This window comes from Filicampus tigris, chromosome 5 (genome assembly GCF_054856515.1).
Source record: "Filicampus tigris isolate MCC_2025a chromosome 5, RoL_Ftig_1.0, whole genome shotgun sequence".
Lineage (NCBI taxonomy): Eukaryota > Metazoa > Chordata > Actinopteri > Syngnathiformes > Syngnathidae > Filicampus > Filicampus tigris.
The window spans coordinates 9,372,477-9,398,762 of record NC_141221.1 but is presented as its reverse complement, the minus strand read 5'-3'; the positions used below and the strand labels follow the sequence as shown (position 1 = coordinate 9,398,762).

At 38.4% G+C, this 26,286-nt stretch overlaps 1 protein-coding gene across 6 annotated transcripts in view; it reads left to right on the top strand.

Moving 5' to 3' along the window:
* The first annotated feature begins 1,191 nt into the window (after positions 1-1,191).
* Positions 1,192-26,286, top strand: part of LOC147147188 (membrane-associated phosphatidylinositol transfer protein 2-like) — a 52,965-nt gene continuing 27,870 nt past the window's right edge. For 4 of the 6 annotated variants that reach the window (XM_086031564.1, XM_086031562.1, XM_086031563.1 and 1 more), the window contains exons 1-2: positions 20,632-20,677; positions 20,768-21,020. In XM_086031564.1, the coding sequence (XP_085887690.1) occupies positions 20,943-21,020 (78 nt within the window). In that variant the 5' untranslated portion in view covers positions 20,632-20,677; positions 20,768-20,942. Of the gene's footprint in view, positions 1,815-20,631; positions 20,678-20,767; positions 21,021-26,286 lie in introns of those variants that run through there. The other 2 variants (XM_086031561.1, XM_086031565.1) reach the window with 1 other exon arrangement.

Here is a 26,286-nt window from a genome sequence, read left to right as displayed (position 1 = left end):
AAAATAAAAATTGCAATTAAAAAACATTTTCACAAACTGAAACAAAATCAAATGAAACCTATAACTGAAACTGCAATGTCAATAAAAAAATATTTAAAACATGTTTGTAATTTAAACATGAAAATGTCCGTTTAATAAAACGCTAAAACGATTTAAAAAACTGCAGTAAAGCTAAACATTTTCAAAATTAAAACCAAACAAAAACAACCAATCCTCTTAAAAAAAAAAAAAAGAAAAGAAAAGAAAAATATATATTTTTTAAAAAGCAACGATAAGATGGTGTCATTTTCTTTTAACCTGCAGGGAGCGACATTGTGCTTGCTTAAAACGAGCCCTGTCAAGCTAATATAAAAAAGACACACAACATTAAAAGCGTCATTGCACTTGAACGCCTCCCTTTTCTTTCAACATTCCTACTTTAAAATTCCTTCATGACATCCTTAATTCATCCCTTTTGTCTCTCCTTCCTGCGGCCGGGACTAGACAGGCATGTTTGAGGGGGCAGCGTGCTCCAGTACCTTTTACCATGTCTAACCGACAACCGTGACTCATTTGCATGCTGAAGGGTGATTGGAAGTTGGGTCTCAGCTCGCTGCAGACAGCTATCCCTCACAGCGAACCGAACTGTCATCAGCAAGCGCACAGTCCACTGAAGGACCCCGATATAATCTTGCAATCACATCTGGTACCCACACCGGCAGCAGGCCGATACTCTGAGCAGAGTGAAAAACATGAGACGAGAAACAACTTGATATATTTTATATTGGAGGGGGCAAGCAAGACATTTAGGCAGTAAGAAGTGGAGCAGAGGAGAAAGGCATGAGATTAAAAAAAAATATGTGAAATATATTTTGGGGGATTTAGTTTGGGGAGGGCACAGCATTTATTTGAGGGGGCCAGACCCCCACTTGCCCCTGCCTAGAATTGGCCCTGCTCCTTCCTTCCTTAATTGAATGGGCGGACTGACCATTCTGTCCCTGAAACGGAATACCCATCTCTGTTTATTTCCTTCCATCCTTTCTTTCATACAACAATGTTTCCTTTCCCGCTTATATCAGTCCTACCTTCCTTCTTTCTTCCCCATTGCATTTAAAACATACTGTACCTTTGACCCACCCTGCATACTGTACCGTAGTAGTATTGCTTTTATTTCGAAAGGGTAACCGGATATCCAATGGTGTATCGTGTCAATCGTGCGCCTTGGCGTGTCTCGGTGTGACGTGCTGCTAAGGGACAGTGAAGTCTCGCTGCGCTTCTGACTTGCCGAGTGACAACTTCACGATTGGCGGTGATGGCGCCTCTTCCTCGTCGTCTTCCACGCCGGTTGGCGTGAGCTGCACACACCTGGACACGCGTCGCATCCCTTGGGCCGCCGAGTCCAGCAAACGGGTGGATTTAAGGGCGTTTTTTTTTTGTGGACGTCACCCGTGAGCTAACTTTGGCCTTTTTTTTTTTAGTGGCGGGGTGTTGTGTAGCCGCTCCCATTGCCAGATATGCGGGCCTGAGTGGCAACAAACCTCGGTGTGGAGGACCGGGCGTACGGCGTAAACACACGCCGAGGATGTGCTGATGACAACGGCGATGATGTTTTGTGGTCGCGTCATCTGTGCTCCGCGTCGTCGTCAAGGAAATCGGGACTTTTTATTTTTTTGGGCGGGAGTGCACTCGTTTCGCTCTCATGGACCTCACCGGGTGGGCGGCTGCCCCTGAGTCCCGCTGACTCCCGCTGACTCCAGAGAGGACCCCACCCGCCCCCCGCTTCGCCAGGTAGATGAACAGGGCTTCCTCCATCCCAATGCCGAGGTACATCGCAGGTATGTGATGAGAATTTTTGTCACGGCCGCCACGTTGCTAGGTAACTAAGTGCCGGGTGGGTTTACTTTCGTTCGGCCCCCCTTTCCCACTTTTCATTTAAATGTTAACGGTGATAACTTTTGTACCTGTTTCCTTCCGCCATGTTCACCTTCATGCTGTGTCAGCGAGATGCCTTAAAACAGAAACCAGGAAGTGCTCATGCAGTCAATGATTCGCAGCTTTTGCTGATTACTTCAACCCGTCCACTTTTCATGGGGCACTTAGCTGTCATTTCATTTAATTTGGTAGCCTTCTATTTCTGTCGATAATTTTGATTATTGATCATTGGCACAATCCCATTGTCAACTTGACGGGTCCTTACCCATTGCATAGATTTTAATTTAATGGGTAGCACAGACAGCTACAAGAGTGGACTTGGGTTGATTCATTCAATTTCGCAAGTAACTAAATTAAACCAGAATATGCAGTGGTGCCTTGAGATACGAGTGACCTGCCATCATTTTAGCTGATTTGTTTTGCTTTGACTTGTGATCATAAATTTGAGCTACAAGCGCGACGATGCCAGTGAATTCAATTCACCTTAAACAAGCAGCACTTGGGCGGGTAGCAGGGCTTGAATGGCTGTCTGGCATACAGGGCAGATGCCCGGTGAACCAGTGTCTTGGGGCAGATCCGGTGCTATTTCAATATATTTCTGCTGTTTTCCCCCCAAGAGACCGCCGGTGCAAAATATTTAGAGGGAGCAGCCCATTAATCCACTTACAAAATAGACAACAAACTGGATGAATCAACATCAGTGGCAGAGCTACGTGGTAGCCGCGGGTAGTCAGGCGTCACGTCTGCAGAGGTGTCAAGTAACGAAGTAAAAATACTTCATTACCTTACTTAAGTAGAAATTGAGGGTATCTATACTTTAGTGGAGGAGTTATTTTTCAGCCTACTTTACACTTTTTTACACCTTACATTTTTACGCAAATACCTGTACTTTCTACTCCCTACACACCCCAAAAAATTGTTACTGGTCTATTTCATTGTGGATTGTGTTTCATTCCAGTTTATCATTGTTCAAAACAACAAGCTGGGTAAATTGCACAAGGATAGATTGAGTGATTTTGATTGTGGTTGGATGAGAAATATAAACATATACCATTCCGACATTCTATTGGTTTGTACGCGATGCATTACACCTGCACGTGACACAAATTAGCAAATCAATGAGAACTGGCCAGTCGCCACACTCAAACAAGTGCAGACATATAGCTTTGCCGGTAAGATGTCCGACTGTCCGTGTCCCAACCGAGTAGCAGCAGTGAGCTGCCAGAAAAGCCAGACAACCATCTCACATCCCGGTTGTACTTGGAGGAGTTATTCTAAAACAGGGGTGTCAAAACTCTTTGCAAAGAGGGCCAGATTTGGTAAGGTGAAAATGAGGGGGGCCGGCCATTTAGCCTAACATTCTTTTTTACATGGAACACCAATAAAGCCAAGCACATTTGAGCAAACCAGTGTGCCTTTCATTTTTGACTTTTTTATTTCAATTTCAAAGTTCTTAAACATGTCTTTTGGTCTATTTGAAACATGACATATCACTGGCAATATATATATATATATATATATATATATATATATATATATATATATATATATATAAAATATTCACCCATACTATAGGCCAGAAACATTAGTTTCTGTTTGAAACATAAAATATTGTCGCATTCCTTCTCGTGATTGCAATCTGAGACGTCGAAAACGGAGGTCAAGTTAGCTGTTACGCCACCACGCAGGTCAACTTCAAAGTAAAAGTCTACTGAGGCTATGCAATGTATTATTTGGTAAGCTTTATTTTGAAGGTAGCCTTTGCGCAGGTGGTGCGTTCGTTGAATATGATTTTTGCAGGGGGGTTTTGGGGGGGTTGTACACAATAACTCATTACAACATAAGCGAAAGATACTGATATTGGAACATTACATTAGCCGGCCATTTGGCGGCCATTTTAGGCCAAAAATCGAAGGTACTTGAAGCATGCAGCCACTGATGTGTGTGCGGCGCAAAAAAACCCACAGTAGAGTGACAAAATATTTGGACATATATACTTCCCGTCACTGCCAAAAGTTTTGTAATTTACGCACCTGACTCGGCAGTTGTGATCAGCAGGCGTGATGTGGCATGATACTTTCTGCTGTTTTTGTTAACATAAAGGCTGATTCCAAATCAGTTTCTTACAGTTAGATCAGGACATGACGGGACTTGCACTTAAAGACAAATCAAGAAATGCGGCACCTCCAGATCTTCACGTTATCGTGCACACATCCCGCCGTAACGTGTCGAGGCCCGCGTGACGCTTGGGCAGGGATGTTGTGCAAAATGACACCATCGGGACATGGAGATGTGATTTCACGCCGCCATAACACCGACTTCCTATTTGATTGTTTCCAATGACCTCTTAGGATATTGAACATGACATCATCATTCACTTTTCAAATTTCTTTAATGTTGTACATGTGTTTTGTTTTTGTATGCCTAACCAGTTTTCAAAGTGGGGCGTAACACTTTTAAAGTTTTGCCTGAGGAGCTACTCACACGCACGTACACACACACACACACACACACAGGGCGTGGCCTACCACAATGCAAACAAAAAAATTCTTTAATCAAGTTAGTGCCACAGTAGATCAATTATTTTATTTTTGGGGTTCAATTGAGGTGAATTTGTTTGGGAGTCAGAGCTGCCCATACAGTTTATAAGTGTAATTAGCTGAAGCCACTGTGGCGTTTTTTTGTTTTATGAGGGGAAATGCTCGCAGCTATAACACCTCAAAGTAGAAATTTACGATATTGTAAGAATATTTTGGGAATTTTACAAGAAAAAAATATTAAGTTGTACGAGAATAAATTCAACACCTCAAAGTAAAGTAAAGCTCTATATTTATGTGCAGTTTTATACTAAGTTTGTGTTGGGAAAAAGTATGAATTGTATGAAAATAAATACTGTACTTTTTTTGCAATAAGATAATAATTGTGACATTTCACAGGGAAAATTGTTTTAATGTGGTGAAGATAATGACCACCCTTCAAAGAAACACGTTTCATTAAATTAAATATGTATAATTTTATTTTTTTTCAATGTCCAGACCTCAAAGAAAAAAGTTGCGATCTTAGGAAAATATTTTGTGTAATTTTACTAGGGAAAATTCATGTTACCACCCCCCCCACACACAAAAAATGTAGGCTATTATGAGAATATTTTTGAAATTTTACAACTGCCCAACTTGTAAATGCACCGCGCCATTCTGCACATTAAGAATTTTTCTTTGATTCAACATTTTAAAGATCGAGAGAAGCCAAAATCCAAATCCAAATTTAATTTCGATTAATCATCCAGCTACGGAAGGCACACAACTTTTAATTCTGACTTGCCAGTATCAGGGTCCGACATAAAGCCTTTTTGTTGTGGCCCTACCAGAACCGGCACTGGCCTTGATTTAAACTATACTTAACAAAATTCATTTTACAAAAAATTTGCAGTCCGTTTATCGCCTTCCGCCTACAGTCGGGGTACCCTTCCGCTGTTTGTTTACCCTCCATTTTGTCCGGCCAAATAGTAATCGCCTATAAGCCGGTCCAACTATCACTTTAAACGGGCTTCCGTTAGCGTTTCCGACTACTAACTTCGACAACCTAAAAAAAAAAAAAACAGTGATGTGGTGGCCTCGGGCCATCGGGCCACTAAAAATGTCGGACCCTGCTGTTGAAAAAAACCCATAAAAAAATTACTGATTGAAAATCTCAGCTGTACTTGGAGGGCAAAAGCCGAACTGCATAATCAGAGACACCTTTATTTTATTATTTATTCTTAGAATCATTATCTTCTTTAGCACACTTGCTCAGCAGTAAAAAACATAATTGTCCCAATAGTGGTACAATGATCCCAATTGTAATCGGTCTCCATGGTAAATGTTGTTCAGCAGGTTCCAACTGTATAGGATGAAGCAAGACGCCTTCATGTTATCTTGGGCCGCGTATTGTAATTATTATTTTTTTCCCCACCCCACTCCATAGCTAATAAGCCCTATAGGCAGAAACTCACGCCTTCTTTGCGTCACTTGTTTGACAGTCAATAGATTTTTATTGGCACTGGCAGCACTGCGGGGCGCTTTTAACAAGTTTTATCCTCAAATAGAGCCCACCTGCTCGCAAGACGCCAGCTTCATGGAGCCACTATTTTGGTCGCCTTTTATGTAGTGTTGCGCCGGCAGTGTTGGAGCAACAAGTGACGCGTGCTAAAAGTTCAAGGTTGCTACCTGTGCGGGATTTGGATCATAATATCCAACACTGATGAAGAGAAGGTCAATTTGTATTTGTTTTTAAAATGCCTTTATTCTGTCAAAAGAAGTTAACTGCTTTGAAAAGAAATGTGAATTAATACATTTCATTAATTTGTTATTTAAAAATATGGAAAAAGTGTAACGCTGCAAATACTTTGCGGAATGTGAATACCAGGGCGGAAACAATGAATCGAGAAATTTGATCACAAATAAAACGGCCAACGCAAAATCTATGCTTTAAAGCTTTGCAGGGATTATTTTTCATTTTATTGTTTTTCATTATTTTTGTCATTTCCGTCACCTACATGCGTAGTTTACCGCCACTAGAGTGTGAATGTGTGATTGTGTAGGGCTGCTCGATTATGGAAAAAAATATCACTCATGATTATTTTGGTAATAATTGAAATCACGATTGTTCAAGTGATCATTTATTTTTTGGTACAAAACAAGAAAATGTTTACACGTAAAAAATATAAAGACAAATAAATGAAAGTAAGCTCCTTTTGGACAAAATTTATAAAAGTAGTTATTGTAAAATTTAAAAAAAAGGTGCAAATGTATAAATTCAAGTATGATTTCCTTGTGTAATGTTCAAATAATGTGGGAAGTGGAACCTGCGTCACGTCTTCTACATTTTCTTTCATAGAAACCCCCACCCCTTTCCTGTGTCCTCACTGTATGCACATTGTGAAGGGAGGGACTGCTGCTTCCTCCTCATTCATTTTTTTTTTTTTTTGCACGTGACTGCGAGTTGAGAGGTCGTCAACGGACTACTGTATTTGTTTCCGTCTGTCAAAGTCCGACATCCTGTTAAATGGAGGATTGGCTCATTTAATCGGAACGTGTGTTGTTTCCATAGCTAAGCTTTTGTGAGTACAAACTGTATTTCTATAATTTATCACGCAGATTTTAATCTGGGAAAACAACAAATGACTTCCTTGTCTTTTAAAATATAGTGAACCCCCGTTTGTCACATGGGGGTACGTTCCAGACCCACCCGTGATAGGTGAAAATCCACCATAAGGCCTGACCAATATAGTTTTTTTTGAGGCAGATGCTAATTCTGATACTTGGCAGGATAAAATTCCGATAACCAATTCATTGACCGATCATTTTAAAAAAATACATATATAATGAAAAAAACAAAACGTTTTGGGGGATCTCCTAACGCTTACAATAATAATATGGTGAACATTTGACCGTTTTACAATCATCCACATTAATAATGCACAATATAGTGAAACCATGTAACAACTTTTTGTAATAGTTGCCTACTCTCTTGCTTACACAGTTCTCCAAATAAGAGCAAATCGTGCTCGCTTCAAGCTGTTTATTTGTCACTTCAAATTGAAGTTGTATAATTGACACAAGGAATAAACATTGTTTTAATACAAACACCAAAATGTTCTACCAAACAGAAACGTTTTCTCTAAAGTTTAATGCTAACATAAATGTGAAACGCTGTAGACGAGCTAACAAATTAGCATCAATGTTATGGTTGTTAGCAACTTCAATTTTTTTTTTTAAACAATATTTTTTGTAAATAAATTTAAAAAAAAGATTTATCACTGTATATTGCCCCCTCGAGTGCTGAGTTTTGAAATTCACACAAATGATAGGTCTCAAAATAACATTCTTTGTTTCTTGTTCAAATTAGCTGTACAAAGAGATTATATTTGTCATTTGTTCAATTTAGTTCATTACATGGAAGACAAAGCATACATATGTTTACATGAAATGTGAGGAGAGAGAAGGAATGAATCTGATTCTTTGTGCTTCTTTTTAACAGGAAATATTTACTTTTCACATTTAAAAGGGAAGTAACCCAAACATATTTTTTTCAAGAATATGTTCCCATTAGGCCCACTAGTTGAAACACGGCATTCTGATTTAGAATTTGTGGAATATAAGTTAAGCAGCAAAATGCGCTCGTTTTTAGCCATCTCTGGGGGCGGCCATTTTGTCTTCTGTCGACTGAAAACGACATCACAACCGCTCACAACGACCAATCACGGCTGACCTGTTTTCTGAATCAGAGCCGTGATTGGTCGTTGTGAGCAGTTGGGATGTCGTTTTCAGTCGACAGAAGACAAAATGGCCGCCCCCAGAGATGGCTAAAAACGAGCGCATTAACACTTATTTCACAAACGCAATATACATCAGAATGCCCTCTTTCAAACGTTTGCGTTGACTTCCCCTTTAAATAACTTGGTGCCTGTATTATAATTTTTACACTTACTTTGATTTCATCACTTGTACCAGTACCGTGTGTGATTATGAATCGAAATGAAATCGTAATATCCCCATTCAATCTTTTTTTGAAAATGTTCAGCCCTACCCCACGCTTCCTCTTTTTTCCACCGGAGACCTGACTTTGACGTGGGCTAAAAATAAGACCACCGCCCCCGCCCGCCTCCCCATGTTTCCCCCCTCACCTCGCACTCTGACTACACACTTGTGTTGGGAAGTCCGTGTTGACTATTGTGAAAGGTTTTCAGACAAAATTGCTCAAAGTGTAATGTGGCGTGCACGTGCGCGTCGGAGTGATAGCCGGTTTTATAGGCTCTGTCCTTTTGATAAGAAAAGGTGATAAAAAAAAAAGTCTTGTTTTTCCACAGAAAAGGAGAACATGACCTCGCCGAAAGAAAAGGACAAATGGCCTTTTATGGTCAGCAGGAGTGAGAGAGAGGCTGCTGTGGGAATCAGCCACTCATTCCCTTCTGCTTTTCTGGCTTTAAAGGGTTTTCTATAGGAAAAAAGTTACGATATAATGAATAATCGTGTTTATTAATCGTGATTTAAAAATCTAAATAAAAAAAAATAGGAGGGATGGCGCAGGAAAGATCCTTTTATTATTTATTTTTTGGACCAGCTCTCGGTGTGTCTTGAGTCAGAGGTATTTGACTATAAGCCAGCCGAGCGTCTCGAGCTCATTTGTTTTGACGGCGCCCCCCGGTGATGAATGACTCATTCATTGATATTTGTCAAACACTTCACAGGGTAACAGGGGTCTTTGTGATTTGACCAAAAATATCTGTTGACGAACGTCTTTACGGCGTTCGACAAGCAAGGAAAAACATACAAGTGTCAAAGCAGGAAGATGGTTTCCCTTTTGGGATTAGTGTAATAACAATGTCACTTTTTCAAATGGAACTGAAAACAACTGAAAATGCTGTTAAAAAAAACCCCAAACGTCAGGCTTGGCTTTTATTGTTTTGACACAAATGTACTTGCACAAAACATTTTTTTTAGTACTTTATTTTCCTAATATTAAAATTTCAAAAACGGCCGACAGCTTTATTGTCACAGTAACTTTTTTTTCCAACAAAAACATTTTTCCACAAAAATTGAAATGTTGGAATAAATACGGCTTGAAACGCGTAATATTCCGACTTTGCTCTTAAGAAAATGCAGCTTTATTCTCATACACACGTACAGTCGTTTTCATTCAAATGTCAGCGATGATGTTTTCGCAACTTTTGTGTAAACATCCCCTTGCTTTGTTAGTTTCTTTATTTAATCTTTGTTGAATGGGTACTGCATTTACATAACAGCAACCAAGAAATATGTAAAATCGTAAACTAGAAAGAAAGTATTAATTTAGCTCATCTTCAGGAAGATAGCTAATGCACATAGATAAGGCTTTTTTTTTTTAACTTCTACCAAGCATCATCTCTCGCTCTTTTTTTTTTTTTTTTTTAAGGATTACACCTGCCATTCTTTCACCCGGGTTCCCTACATGAAGGCGATGCAAAACAATCGCAGCGTGACTTCCTACCAATTCGTTTACATGAAGTACAAAATGCCAAAGTCATGTCATGATTTGTGTGTAAGCAAATCATGACGTGTCTTTGATTAATATGCTTCACAACTCTCCGTGTGTGTGTGTGTGTGTGTGTGTCTGTTTGGATGTTGTGTCTGAATAGCAGTGGTGGAAGTAACCAAGTACAAATACTTCATTAGTGTACTTAGTAGTACTTAATAGATAAGTTAGGTTCCTATTTTACGTATGTATTTTTCTTTTACTACAATAAACAGTTATGGTACTTTCTACTTCTTACTTTGTCAAAATAGGCTTGTAACCTTTTTCAACCTGTGCAGATGACTTGCTATGATGAAACAAACAATCGATTTTGGGATTTCTTAAAAAGAAAATAATTAAGACGGTGTGTATTACATACTTATTTGATGATTTTTCGTTTACTGGAGAATTTATGTTAGCAGTTTTTTTTTGTTTTTATCTATATTAGTGTTTGTCTCTTTAAAAGAAAACAAGCGCTTCAGGTCAGCCTTTCCTAAAAAGAAAATATTTTGAGGGATTGCTTTTTTTGATCATCTTTGCCGCACTTTCCTGAAAACAAAACAACATCGACCCATTAGGGATATTGAATGTTTTTTTGAATTATCTTTCACTTTTATCTTTTCAAGCAGTGTTTTGATTCATTTTAAATCACTCAATGCAGTCTATTGATGTTGCACTTTTCCAAAAACAAAATAGTTTGAGACAAATATTATTTTGATCATCGTTTCGTCCATCAGGTTGTATTTTTTCCCCCTTTACATTTTCCTAGAAAAAAAAAGCAGACTATCGAAATTGCACTTTCCGAAAAAGAAAAGGTTAAAACTCTTAAAGAATTCGAGAATATTTTATTTATTTATTTATTGTTTGCACAAAAGAAATGCACTTTTATTTTTGAGCATTTTCTTCCCTTAGTTTAGCCAATGTTAACCCCAAGCGTCAGCCCCAAACCAAGCCAGACTACGTACTTAAGTGTCATTTTTAGGCGTAACTTTTCCATGCTACAGCAGCAGCAGCGGCGAGAATCCGAATCTAGCCCCCGCTTGTGCTAGTGGGCTCCGCTTCCCTCGTCACTCTCGACTCCCATCTCACCCGCCAATGAGCAACCGGCGAGCCCGCTCGGTGTCTCCATGGCAACCCCGTCCGCCCTCCCCTCCCCTCCCCTTCAAGCAATGATGGAGCGGATACAAGCGCAGGGAAGGAGAATGCGTTTTGGCCTCGGGCGTTAACATTTTTCCTCATAAGGTTGGCCGATTGCGTTTGGTGCTTAGTGCTTATTTCAATAAGCTCCGCAAACAAGCATGTACTGGTTGTGCCCCGCTGTCTTTACTTTATGAGTTGAATTTATTCCGTGATCACTATTGTAACTCAATTTACTTGTATATTAAATCAAGTTTTCCCCATTGCAATGAATTAAAATGCCATTAATCTGTTTTGGCCCCCATAACATTTTTTTGTGTTGTGTTTTTAATACGGATGACAAATTTGAAAAACAATGTAATTGGGATTTTTTTTTTCCCTCACTTGCAATTGTAATTTAATATGCAATTTTTTTTTCAGGGTCATCTTCCTGTTTTCTTTTTTTTTTTTTGTTTTGTTTTTTTAAATCAAACACAAGCAATAAATTAATCTGCATTAAGCAGTGCTGGTTTTGGCAGGGCCACCACAAAATGGCCCATCGGGCCACCAGCCAAAAAGGCTTAACATCGGGCCCTAGTATAAAGCTGACAATTCCTTTTTGTACTCAATTTGTACCCAATTTTGTACTCATTTTAATAATTGGTCATTGAGCTAAAATTAGTCCGGGAATCCGAAGGATTTTCCATAAACAGTCGCCATGAACAGTTCATGACCCCTCACCCTTAAAACCACGATTAATAAAAACAATTATTTTGTAACTATTTATGTATTCACTTAACTACGCAAAATCACCATCCGAACTTTATTCTTGAACATCCATCCATCCATTATCTCTACAATTGTCGCGGGAGTGCTGGAGCCTATCCCAGCTGTTATTGGGCAGTAGGCGGGGTACACCCTGAACTGGTTGCCAGCCAATCGCAGGGCACACAGAGACAAACAAACATGCACACTCACAATCACACCTAGGGGCAATTTAGAGTGTCCGATTAACCTACCATGCATGTTTTTGGAATGTGAGAAGAAATCGGAGTACCCGGAGAAAACCCACGCAGTCACGGGCAGAACATGCAAACTCCCACGCAGGGAGGCCGGGGCCGGGATCGAACCCACGACCTCTGAACTGTGAGGCGGACGTGCTAAACAGTCGACCACCGTGCCGTCCTATTCTCGAACACTGTATGCTATTTATCAAGTCCAAAGTGACCTTGTAAATATCACGTGAAATTCAAGCCTCTTACATTTTATTTCTGCTGCAGCCGCACCTTTGCTTCATCCGCACTTTTACTGCATTGGCTCTTTGCACACATTGAAACTGTGAATAAGCATCTCCCTTATCTCTTTATCGTGTATAGTTTATCTTATTTTCTTTTGAGCGTTGGAACTTAGGGCGCTGACACGAAACCTCGGCTATCGTATTTTGTGCCATATCATCATGTAGAAATGTGTGTTGGTACAACAATAAAAAAAAAATCCTTGAATCCTTAAAAAGTCAACTTTAAATATAACTTGAAAGAGCAACCAGAAAATAAATTAGTCAAAGAATACACAAAAATAATAGCAATAAATACCAGCTGGTTTTGCTGTGCACTCTTTGGCCTCTTAGGGACAGTGTGTGAGTATTCTTTATTTGAAGGAATATCACACCCGGAAGTCGATGCTAAATTCCTGTTAGCATGTCTTGACTTGATTTTAGCGTTAGCACGAGCGATGTTTTAAAAACAAAGCATTGCTTTAAATATACAATGTGTGCAATTCTATTTGTTGTGGGGTGTCCCCTCTTCGATGTTAGTAATAATAATGTCTTTAAGATCAGAGAGAAGCCAAAACGGAAATCACAATCCACAATACATTTCGATGAATTGCCCAACCCTAATGATACATAAACGCCAATGCGCTGCAACAGCCCAGCTAGGTGCCGTGCCTACGTGGCGACCATGTTGGCAGGGACGACGTTACCATCGAAGGCAATGCATGGGCATTGAAAATAAGTCTTTTTTTTTTTTTTTACTTATGCCCAATGTGAGCATGGCGACAAAATTTGATGATTATCAGGACTTTTGAAAAGTTCTCCTGACACCAGTTTCACCAATTTACCAATTGTGTGTTTATCATAACAGGACACACGGAAGCTCTAAGGACCCATGTCTGAAATTGAAAAAGAATTCGCCCGTTTGGCACACTCACACGAGGTTTCATTGTGATGTCGAAGGGAAAGTGAATAGCAACCAAAAGCATTTCCTGTGGGCTGAATGAATTAACTAATGGTCGGCTCCAAATGTAGCCTCGTTTTTCCCTTTATCGGACCCCCTTGCCCCCTAGCGAGTTATGTAAGGGCTGCGCGGCGTGAGAGATCCTTGTTTAACCCCGTCACGTAACTGATTAATCCGAGTGTCATTTGCATATAAGGTCATCTAATTTTGGACGTGGGGTGAAAGCGTGGTAGGCGACGAGCCCCTTTGAGCAAGGCCGCTGAGCACCAGCCAGGCGTAAGAAGAAAACAATGGCTCCCCTTTTAACTCATTTACTGCAAGCCAGACATTTTCACACTCTCTATTACCCTAACATTTAAAACAATTTTTTTAAATATATTGATTTATTTTAATGAAATGCTGCTTCAATTCTGCGAAAGGTATCCTTGCACACTTTAGCGCTCTTAGCATGTAAAACTGTAATTATAGTCAGTAACCGTATTTAGCATCTCTTGAGAGCAGAAGTTGTCCAAATCCTAAGCCGCCTGCAAACCAGAGCTGTTTTTAAGTCTTACAGTAGGAGGAAGACGAGGAGGAAGAAGAGGATGATGAGGAGGAGGAACACAATGGAGAAGATGCTCAGAGGGTGTGGGGGTATTTTTAGCTCATCCCTTTCGTACTGCAATGATGACTAAAGAACAAGGGCAGGTTGCACATCCCACAAGCTTCTTCTTCGTCGTTGTCTTCTTCTACGTCTTCATGTTCTTCCCATAAGAAGTCAATAATTTTGAGCGAAACTGCATTTTTTTACATGGAAAAACAAGACGAATTATAATTTTACATAAAGTCTAATAGTAATTTTATTTAAAGTCACCAGTTTGTGTAATAAAAAGGGAAAATTGTGTAATTTAACATGTAACAAGTTGCAATTTTTCAAGTAAAAAGTTGTGATGCTACATGGAGAAAAGCTGCTATTTTCAGGGAGAAAAGCAAATATTTTACAGCTAAAAGTTTTTTTTTTAAATAATTTCACGTAGAAAACATAATTGTACCTGTAAAAAAAAGTGGGTATGATGTGAAGAAGTCACAATTTTACGTGGAAAATAATAGGGCTGGGACGATACATTTTAGTCCCAATCCGATACGGATCCCAATACTTGGGTTGCGATCCAATACGATACTTAAATATTATAAAAATATATATTAAAAAAAACTGAGGCGCGTGTTTCCAAAGTTTTAACTTAAGTGCCATTTGACATTTATTCAAGTGTCAGTATTGAAAAGTGCATAAACTGTTCCAGTAACTGTTCCTGATACACACGAGTGCAATAAATAAAACTCCATTGACAAAGCTCAACTTTAGGAACCTCAAATGTTCCAAAAGTATGTTATAGAACATGCAAAACATAACATAACATAAGATATCTAAAGTATTGATACTTCATCAACGTATCGATACTTGGTATCGGCATAAAAAGTATCGTGATACATCGTGATATGATATTTTTTCCCAGCCCCAAAAGTTTTATTTTACCTGACAACAAGTTGTAATATTGTGTGAAAAGTTATAATTGTTCAAACAAGTGATTTTACATTATAAAAGCTAGCTGTATTTTTACAAGAAAAAAATACATTTCTTGGATAAAAAGTTATAATTTAACATTTTTAAAATATATATTTTATTACATTGTTACATTGTTTTAAAAGGAAAAAGTTTTAATTTTTTTGTGTGGAAAAGTCCTTTTTTCTTGAAAAAAAAAAAGAGTTTTAAAAATAATTCCTGTAAGGGGGAAAAAAACAAAATTTTACAATAAAAGGTTGTCATTTTATGTGAAAAGTATTCGCAAGAAAAATGTTTAAATTGTATCCGTTACCAGCTAGTCTCTATATGTCTTATGTCACCACTTAATTACAACAATTGTTTACACACTCTCACACTCACACACACAGTATTATCATAAGCCCTTTGACATTTTAACCACACGGCTGGATAAACGCATCAACCTGATGGACAGTTGTTGTGTCGGGCCGCGACTGGTGTTGTCTCATCTCGTCTTGGCAGCGGTCGCTACGGCCAGCGTTGTCCCCGCTTGTCGTGCGGAGGGAACGCCGTGTGAAAGGTGATCCAGCATATTCTAGGCATGTCAGCTTTTTTCCGCTGCCTGTCTAAGCAGAGATGTCAGCTGGACGGAGGGAGAGCTTGGAAGTCAAGGCCTTTAGCAGTATTGGGGAGGGGGATGGTGTTGTTCATCAAGGCAGTAACATTTGTTATGTGTATATATATATATATATATATATATATGTATGTATAAATATGTATATATGTGTCTATATGTATATATATATGTATATATGTATATATGTATATGTATATATGTATATATATATATGTATATATATATTTATATATATATATATGTATCTGTATATATGTATATATATGTATATATATCTATGTATCTGTATATATATGTATGTATATGTATCTGTATATATGTGTATATATATGTATCTGTATATATGTGTATATATGTATATAAATGTATATGTATATAATATACGTATACACACAGATGAGCCGAGCAGTTGCAGCACCGTTCTCGTGGCCATCCACATTTGGAGTGCCGACGGGATCCTCGCCTCCTGCTTTTTTTTTGCACCGCTCTTGCGTCACTGCCTCCAGGGGGGCTATTTTTAGAACTGGACTAGCATATTCTCCTAGCGAACAACGTCAGGCGCTGTGCTTGCGTATGACCGGATTATTGTGACGGAGCTATTTTTACCCTCTGAGTGTTGTGTGTGTGATTGTTTTTTTTTTTTTTCTGGGTCAAGCGTGGCACTCACACACTGGAGTGTTACAGGTCTTGCATCTGTATCGGGCTCCAAGGGAATGCAGGAGGAACGGATTTACAAACAACACTGTGTTTAATGGTTTGTTGTGCTGCTGTGAAAGGAGATTATAGGTATGGATTATAGCAGTGGTTGTTGAACTGGTGACAGTGAGCTGTAGTTTAGGGTCCACAAACATAATTTTCAATGAATGTATTAGCTACATATGAGGACCAGGGGACACTAAAAAAAAACATTAAGAACATTTTTTTTTATTGATTTCTGCTGTAGTTTTGATCCAATTGACGCATTCACTGCAAAGTAGAGTTCCCCATGTTGTCTGCCATTTTACAGCATTTTTCAAGACCGACAAAATATTTTGTGACACTATAAGTCTCTAAAGAAAGAGTTGAGTCCCTTCTTTCACCAGGAAAAAAAAAAATCTAGCTTTTTCTGCATCCAAAAAATCATGCATTATGGTTCATGCATTAAAATAGCTTACAAACATGTAAACACATTTAAGCTTATTAAAACACATTTTAAACACATATTTGAATGCTCCCCCTGCCCATGTTCAGGAATGCCTTGAGATACGAGTTTAATTTGTTCCATGACCAAGTTCGTAAAGCCCAAAAATATGGATAAGACAAAATATGAAATAAGATAATTTTATGTAAATACCATGAATCTGTTATGAACTGCCCCAAAAAACATTTTTGTTATGTGTTTTTATATAAGAGTAATCACACGTTGGAGAATAGAAAGAATACAGTTTTGACATGATTTAATAGAATGTACAGACTTGAACAGTTTCTGTCTTTTTTTTTTTTGCTTCAATTTGTTGGACCTTATGCTGCTCCATTTGCCGTATGCGCCTTGGTCACTGGGGGGCTTACAGATGTACACGTGTATGTATATATCTATGGAGACAGTCACAGCTCCTTAAGTCTCAGTAATTAGTCATTCTTCGCAGAGCATAAAGAATATATGCCAAAGACTATCGTTATATTGTCTGGCTACATGTGCTAATGCAATGTTATTGTTGAAATAGTTGTTGTGTTACATGTTGTGAAGTGTGTTTATCGGAGTTCACTGCCGCCATACAGTGCTTGGATCACACAACCATGACGGAAGGGGGGAAGTCAAGTCGCTCCCATGATCTCAAAGCACCACTGTTTAGTAGCGCTTCACTGTAATTTGTGATTTTTAGCCCAAATCGAAATGTTAACATAAAGGGTTGCATAAGTTTATATTACGATGACTTGGGATCAAATTGCATTGAAGTCAGAAAGTCATCACAATGAAATTTGGGCTCCCAAACCCTGCGACCTTCCCCGCTAAATTCAGGCCCTTCGGTCCTGAGACCTCTCGGGCTTTGGTGCCGCGGGCTTTCCTTGCGGCCCCTTCCGCTAGCCTACTTTTACTCCAGCTTCTCCCGAGCGGAAAGTTATTTTCAGGAAAAACATGGCGTCCTGCTCTGATTTTTGTGTGCGTGCTTTTTTTTCTCTCACAAAGCGCTGATAATGTGCTTCCAAAAAAAGCAAGTTACAGTAGTCAGTTAGGTAAGCGCTCGCTTGTCTGCATTTGCCTGCCAGCTCAAGTCGTGTGGGGTGCCCACTCAGGATCCTCCCCAGGGGTTCACGAGCTGTAGCTTGAGGGACTGAAAAATGATTTGCAATAAATGATTGTGTTGTATAATTTAAAAGTGTGTATGTTCATGGTTAGCAAACGATTAATCCTTCCTTTGGGCCAAAGAAAAACTCTGACATGAATTGTGACATATCACATAGGCAGGCCTAAATCAATTAATTAAAAATGTAAACGATTTTTTATTTGAACAAAAGGTATATTATTACAGGACTGAAGCCATATTTTTTTCAAGAACAGAAGGAACATTTTTTTTAAGATTAAAAGTGACTTTTCCAGAATAAAAGGTGTAATATCACGCCGATTAAGTTGAATTTCGGAAATTCACTTGTTAAATAAAATATTCTTGTAAAGATTTGAACTTTTTTTCTTGAAAAAATGTTACTCATAAAAGTTAAATGTTTTTTTTTTCTCTAAAAAGATGAAAGATTGAGGAACTTAGCGTCACTTAACAACTCCTTTTTTTTAATTTATTTTTTTTTATACATTTTATGTGTATATGTGATTGTGAGGGGATCCTGGAAAAAAAAATCATGAATTGACATGAATAGTCTTTTTTTTTTTTTTTAACTAAATGTATATTTTTAAAACAGTTATGTTTTTTTTCAAGAATAAATAAACTTTCTCCGAATAAAAAGTATAATATGACAAGAATAAAGTTGTATTTTTAAAATTCACTTGCTATAATAGCACTCTCTTCCCTCATTTAATTTAATATCCTAATATTAAGTATTTGTGATTTTTTTTTTTTTTTTTTTTTTTTTTAATCACCTTGAATGGTACAATTTCCCAAAAAGCAAGGTACAGTGGTGAACAATTTTCCCCCAAAAAGTTTCAAGCTGTTTATTACCACTCCCAGTTGAAATTTACTGTCAAAATAAACATCAAATAACGAGAACTACACATCATGTATATAACCAGACTACATAACTTTTTCTTGATAAAGTCCATTTATCCTATGAGGAAAGAGGATTTGCGACAAGTATGGTCACGAAACAAATTCAACTCACATCTGAAGGCACCACTGTAGTCCATTAAGTAAGCGTTGTTTGTCTGCATGTGCCCTCAGGCTTAAGTGCTGTGGGGCATCCACTCAGAACACGTAAGAGTGGGCCCCCGCCCGTGCAACTCCAGGTGCCGCCGCCAAAGCTGGTCTTTGTTTGCCGGATAAATAACACGTTGGGGACTATTAGTGCGGCCGCGGCGATTATGGGCCGGCCGCCAGAGAAACATGCTCAGGAATGAGTGGATGTTAAGCTTATGCAATGCTTGCGAGTCACATTTGGACGCGTAGGTCGCTATTTCTTAGCTCATGCTCAACCGCACAGAAAAATGGACCCTGTTAAACCTGCACAAGTACAAAGAATGTGATGACTTTTAATATTTACACCCTTACTGGAAACGGATATTTACCGGTATACTTTCTCTGTATTTGTCTTTATACTTTTTATCAAACAGGCTTGTTACATTTTTCAACCTACCTGGATTACTAAACTATGACTAAACAAACTAGAAAAGACTAAAGAAACTAAAGACGTAAAGAAAAGAGTTCAACTTTTGTATATTAGTAAATGTTTATTTGATGATGCTTGATTTAATGATTCTATTAAATAAGTCATTAAAATCCCCCAAATAAGGCAAACTATTGACATTGCACTTTTATAAAAAAGAAAGTATTTTGAGATACTTAATGTTTAGTTTTAATCATGTTTCTGTTTGATCCTCTTTGTTTCATTTTCAGTCTGTCATTGTGAAATTGTTTATTTTCCTAAAAAGAACACAAACTATTAATGTAGCACTTTTGTTAAAAAAAAAACCCCAAAAAACCATGTATTTATTTATTTATTTCGATTATTCTTGTTATTTTTTGGGAGGGGGTTATCAATTATTTATTTGATAGTCTTATTATTTGAAGCTGCATCTTTCTAGCAGTTTGTTCGATTCATTTTAAGTCAGTCATTAAAATTGATGTTGTTTGGGAGATCAAACCAAGATTGAATGTTTTGGCACAAATTTAACGGTGATAATCAGCAAAACAACATCATACGATACCTACAGTGAGGCATGGTGGTGCTAGTGTCACCTTTTGGGATGTTTTTGTTAGCTGTACCTTGGGGACTTGGTCAAGGTGGAAGGAATTATGAACGCCTCAAAGTAGCAGGCAGTGTTAGTGCAAAACTTTCTGGCTTCCGATAGAAAGCAACCCCCCCCACTCCCAAAAAAACCTGTAAAAAAAAAACCTACTAGAACATTTGAACTTTATTTTTATTGTGAACCAGAAACTCTTTACATGGTGTCAAGTGTGACTTCCATTTAAGGTGAGTTTGTTTAATTCTGAACACAGCCACATCCCTCGTTATAGGAGGGTGTGCACACTTGTCCAACCACATGATTTAATTATTTATTTTTTAGGATCCAAATTTTCAAACTTTCAATTGATTCGCGTCGGGAAAAGTTTGACACTGATTTATCTCGTCTCAATTTTTTTACATCGCAAAAACCTGACATTTGAACATTGAACAGGGGTGTGTAGACTTTTTTTTAATTTATTTTTTTTATCCACTGTGCATCCAGCCTAACTCACGCCACCCACACGTTGCGCATGCAACCCACCGCCCTCGCCTTGTGCCCAGCGCGTGCTCGTTTCAAGGCGGCTATTTGTGCAATTGTTAAGGGCGGGGGGGGGGTCTCTGAGAACATTACGCAATGCTCCCCACTAAAACTCTAATCCCTCTTATTGCTGAGTGAGCCCCCCCATGTGACGGATCCCAAGGTCCGGGGACGCTTGTCAGGACCGCACATACGCGCGCGCGCACGCACACACACTAAGCATCGACCCTGTGTATAAGTAGAGAAGTTTATCAAGGGAAGGGCTTACTCGATCAGGAGATGCCGGATGGAGAGTGAGCGCATACAGAGTACAGCTCACTGTGAGCCGTGCTGTCTTTTCCGTCTATTTGAGCATTTTCAAACTTTTTCTGATGGGATCTAAATCTACCCCCCCCCCTTCCCCCCCACAGGAGCCATCCATGAGGACGTCACGAGTGGCTGATTTGACGCGTCGCTCATAGGAAACCGGAGTTTCTCCTCTTCCCCCTTCCCTTCCTTTCCCGTCCCCCATTCCATCCCCCCTCTGTCCTATCAGTCTTCACCTCAGCCCCCTTTTTCCAACCTCACCCCACCCCACCCTCCACCATGCTTATCAAGGAGTACCGCATCCCCATGCCCATGAGTGTGGAGGAGTACCGCATCGCCCAGCTCTACATGATCCAGGTGAGGTGCCATGTGGTAGGTGGTCAAGGTCAGCAAGGCCTAAACACCATAAGAAGGCAAGCCCTGACCAATATGGTTTTTTTTTTTTGTTGGTTTTTTTTTTGCGGCTGATGCATATTCTGATATTTGGCAGAAAAAAAAATATCACCTCTCCCCATCGAAATGAACGGAACCGGTGTTAATCCAGTCCGACCTCACAAAAAAAAAAAAGCACTCTGTAGTATTGTCGTTAATCAAATCATACAGTGATGGCATAAGTAAATAGATTGTAAAGATGTTTTTTTTTTTTTAACTTCAATTCAATGAGCATTGTGCTGCTCCTCCTGGTGTGCCAATCATCATCTGATGAAGGCGGAAGTACACGCCGAAACATGTCAGGTAATAAAGCGACCTAAAAATCTCGATTGTCTGTTATATATGAACCAACCAAAATACAGATAACAAGGAAGACAAAATGAACTTAATACAACTAGATATACCATATATATGATTTATTTATTTACTTTGCATTTAATTTTATTTGATTTTATTTACACAAGAGAACATTACTCCCCCAAAATAAATTGTTTGCGCTCTGTTAAGTCGAACAAAACAAGAGTAGTGTTAAACAGTGAAATATTCTGCCTGTAATTTATTGTTGTAAGCGTTAACGTGTCAGAAAAGTAGTTATTTTATTTATTCTACATCTTTTTAATTAATCGAGTGATTAATCGGTTATTGGGATTTTTTTTCTACCATATATCGTAATCGGCCGCAACAAATCCATATTGGTCGGGCCCTAGTAATGACACTGCGACATTGATCCTATTCGCTACCCGACGATGTTTCTTTTTTCCGATATGTGTTCGCATTAAGCTAAGCCAGGTAACTATAAAGCAAAGTTATGCAGCTGTTTTAATTGCACACAATATTCTCTTAGTTTGGTGTTTAGTTTGATAGAAAACATCAAATGGGAGTGGCAATAAACAGTTGAGGCGTCTTTTTTTTTTTAACAATTGTTGAACGATTCTTAAAAAATGGAAATACTTGTGAGTCGGGTCACTAACATCTTAAGGCACCATTGTACACTTATATATATATGGATGATGCAAATTGAAAGACATTCAGTATATGGAAAGGGAGCATTTTCAAAGAATGTGAGTTTTTCAAATTCATACATTTTTTTTTTGGTACGTTTTCATCATGTTATTAGGTCAATCCTGATTTTGAACGGCTTCACATGATGTACGTGCCAGAGTTGTCACTCTTATGGATATTTGTATTGATATTAATGGTTTCTATAACGGCGACATAATAGTGGTGGAGGTGCCACAGTGTCTGTATCTTAAGGGTCAAAAATCGGTTACATATCAGGGTTTTTCAATTTTGGTACAATTTTGTTCATACGGGAATAGGAAATTTGCGTAACTGCAGGTTTCCTGATGTCAGAGGTTGTCCGAGCCAGAAGATGCCCAAAACTAGGCGGAGGTGGCCACCTCAGATTTTTCTATGCAGCAAAAACCCTGCATTTATTTTCTCCTCATTTGGTGCGCACACATGCCGGAGGATTTATTTTAATCTAGCGGTGCAGCCAGCTCATCCGCTGCGCACACACACACACACAGCAGAAAGGCCGACTCGTCATAACGTTCTACATTATTTAACGGTGGATGTGCTTTACTCTACTGTCTACCCTTTTTACCTTTGGGCCATTTTTATTTAGATCTGCTGTGTACAGTAATCCCCGCTAGTCAGGGCCATTTCAAGACTCCCTGGGGGGCGCCAGGCAAGAAGGACCAAGGAGAAACGCAACCAAAAAAATGGACGCTACATATTGGGGCTGATCGATTTGGACAAATAATCTATTTGCGAGATTTTTATCCCCCCCCCAACACATTATTGCAATTGCAATTTAATGCGTGGTAGTTTTTTTTTAGTTTTTTTTTTTTACAAAAAACGAGCAATAAATTAATCAGTATTACATATCAGATTCATTATACATAAATGCTTTGGTTTTATATGTTAAGATTCTGCTCAAATAAACACAAGTGAACCATGAAATAATATGAAAGACTTTAATATCAGCTTCAATTAGGGTTGATAACTTCCGAAACACTTTTGACTCGCAGTCTTTTAAGCGTTGACCACAAAAGCTTGGAACAAAGCAGTCAGCCTTACTCACGTATGCAAAAACGGGTCCAGGATTTCTGTAGTTCGTTTTGTTTTCTCTCTGATGTTTTGCATGACGACGTGTCGAGCATGCAAAGGAGGGGAGCCGTTAACGCCAGTGGCCCGTAGTTACCTTTCCCCCTGACCCGCACCGCCTCGTTGATGGGAGGCTTCCGTCTCCGTGGCAACCGTGACATCAGCAGCAGCGTGCCAGCGGTCAGGTTGGGTTGATGGCAAAAAGAGAGCGAGAGGGAGAGATATGGGAGGGAATTGGGGAGTTTTTGGCCGCAGAGCATTTACATTATCAAGTGCCCTGTAATATTTGCTACATTCATTTAGTTGTTTTTAATTTGATTGGAATGAATTTTTCCATTTCTCATTTATTTTCTATTTATCTGGCTCGAGAAATAATGGGTTAGTTGTTTTATAGGAATAATGGAAATTAAAAAACTGTCAAATGTACAATTTTGCATGTACATTTAACTTCCGTATTTCACAAAGTAATTGGTTGATTTATTGAATTTAAGAAAAAAAAACAGTAAAAGTAGTAATTTTACATGTACAATTTTAAAGTTTTGATTAATTTATTTATGAATAATAAAATAAATTATAATATAAATATTTTAGAATATTTATTCAACTTTCTAAATTAATCAAATAAAGTGTTTAATTTATTGTACAATAAAGTAAAAAAATGGTTTGGCGTTAATTGATCAAATACTTTGTTAATTGTAATAAAATTAATTATAAACAATACTATGTTAGAGGATCCTACATTATTGTATTTGAATTTTATTTCCCCAAATATTCTCAATTAAAATGGTTTAATCCATATTTAAATCTATTTTTCATTGGTTAATTTAGTTGTAAATAATAAAATAGTTGTAAATAATAAAATCAACATATTGTGAATTGTAAAACATTAAATAAGTAGCTGATTGATTATATAATATGTTATATAAAAATGTTTTTACCTTTTGCCTCATCAAGAGTCATTAATGTTTATTAATTAATATGTATTTATTCAATTTTGTGTTCCTTTATCCCTTTAATTTGTTCATTTATATATTGAACGTAAAAATTTAAAAATAACAACCTATTATAGAAATTTTCTACACTTCATTAAATCATTGTTTGGTTATAATTAAATAAGATATGGATAATGAATTAAAATATCAATATATTTTTTTATTTTGATAAAAAGATCAGGCCCATCTTTCCCTGAAAAAAAAAGCACACCAAAGTTTGTCCACTCCCGATTCCTTATGTAGATGTTCTGTGGCTGCTTGGTTGCCACGGCAACAGCAGCAAATGTGCTTCGTCAGTGTGTCTCCGTCCCCGGTCCCTTCTTCCCACTTTCGTCCTCCGTGGCGACTCATTTTGAATTCATCCTTGCCGGGTTCGGGTGAGAATTGAAATACGGCTGCTGCTACGTCTCTGCATCTCAATCAGTAAACTCCATGAACTTGCAAAAAAAAAAAAAAAAAAAAAAAAAAAAAAAACAGGATGTGACTCCTTGACACGTACAGCAGAAGCCTTTCGCGGTGATGACGCTGTTTTAGTTGGTGATGACTTGATGGCAGCTTGGCCAAAAACGTGACACAGGCGAAAGCACGAGAGTGGAACAGGTTCGGAGGACTGCGCGATATGCCCTTCAAATACCAGCAAAAAACAGACACTTTTTGCACATTTTTATCTCTGTTGTAAGTTTAACAAATACTAATGGAAAAAAAAAAAAATTAAATGTTCTTTCTTTACCTCATTCTATCCCAATGACATATTCACAGAGGGTATGAAAAAGTCTAGTACTGATTAATTTATATCTTTATTGTTGTTATCATTACAGGGCCTAAAAAGTTTTTGGCCAAATATTGGGAAAAACTCCATATCGGTCGAGCCCTAGTTATGACACGGCAACTCTGATCCATCTGTGGCGTTTCCCCTCATAAAATATGCTGTTGTTTCAAATCCACAACCTATAATTCTGTTTAGTTTGCTAGTAAACGTCCGCTTGCCTGTTTTTTTTTTTTTTCAAGATTTTTATTCACTATCTGCCAAACTGCTGCTTGTTGTGACATGAGTCGAGTTCACTGCCAGCATATTTCGAAAAAAAAAAAAAAAAAATGCAACATTGTGCTGCGTTTGGCGTGGCAGCAAGTAGGGAGTTAATTGCCAGACTTGGATTTCTGCAGTCAATTTAGGGAGGGGAAAAAGCTGAGGAGAGGCCATGCGATGAATCGGCTCGGTCTGCGGGAGGAGGAGAACGCTGAGCGTCCAGCGTAGCAGACCTCGTTACCGATGACAGGTCATTCATTAGCCGCAGGCGCCGCTCTCTACAGCAACGCAGACGCGGCGCAGCTCGCACCGCCCGGACGCTAAACGTACACAGATCCAGTACGGAAGCTGCTCACAGTTTTTAGGCAAACAAAACCATAATTGGTGACAGAAGAGAGCTCCAAATGCACTGTATGTCGTCAAAGAGTTCCCTGCCAAGTATTAAAAATGACAGAAAAGTATTTGGAGATGAACGACAAACCCTTTATGGGACTTGGAACCATAATTGGTGACAGAAGTGAGGTTTTTCCAAAATGGTCTTTTTTGTTTTAAGTTCACTTTACACTTGTCATAAATCCTGCCAGAAACTTAATTAAATACAAAAATGCGTTTGCACAAGTAATTAGGTTCCTAGACCTTTATTCGGGGGCTGGTGACAGAAGTGGGAGCTCAAAATTTACTGCATGCTGTAAATGTGTTCCATGCGCAGCATTTTGTATTACAACAAATGATACTGCTCCTACTCTCTATATAGACTTGGAACCATATTTGGTGGCAGAAGTGAGACCTCAAAGTGTACATTCCTCCAAAATTGTCATTTCTATTTTCACTTTCACTTGACATAAACAGACCGCAAACATATATACAAAAAAATAATGATGTTCCTCGACCTTTCTTTATATGGCAATTGTAACCATATTTGGTCACAGAAGCAGGAGCGAAAAAAGGAACTGAATGTTGTTGCAGTATTGAAATAAGACCTTACGTTATGTGGAGACCTTCAATGACAAGCTTTTTTGGGGGTTCTTGGAATCCTATTTTGTGAGAGAAGTGAGTAAAAATG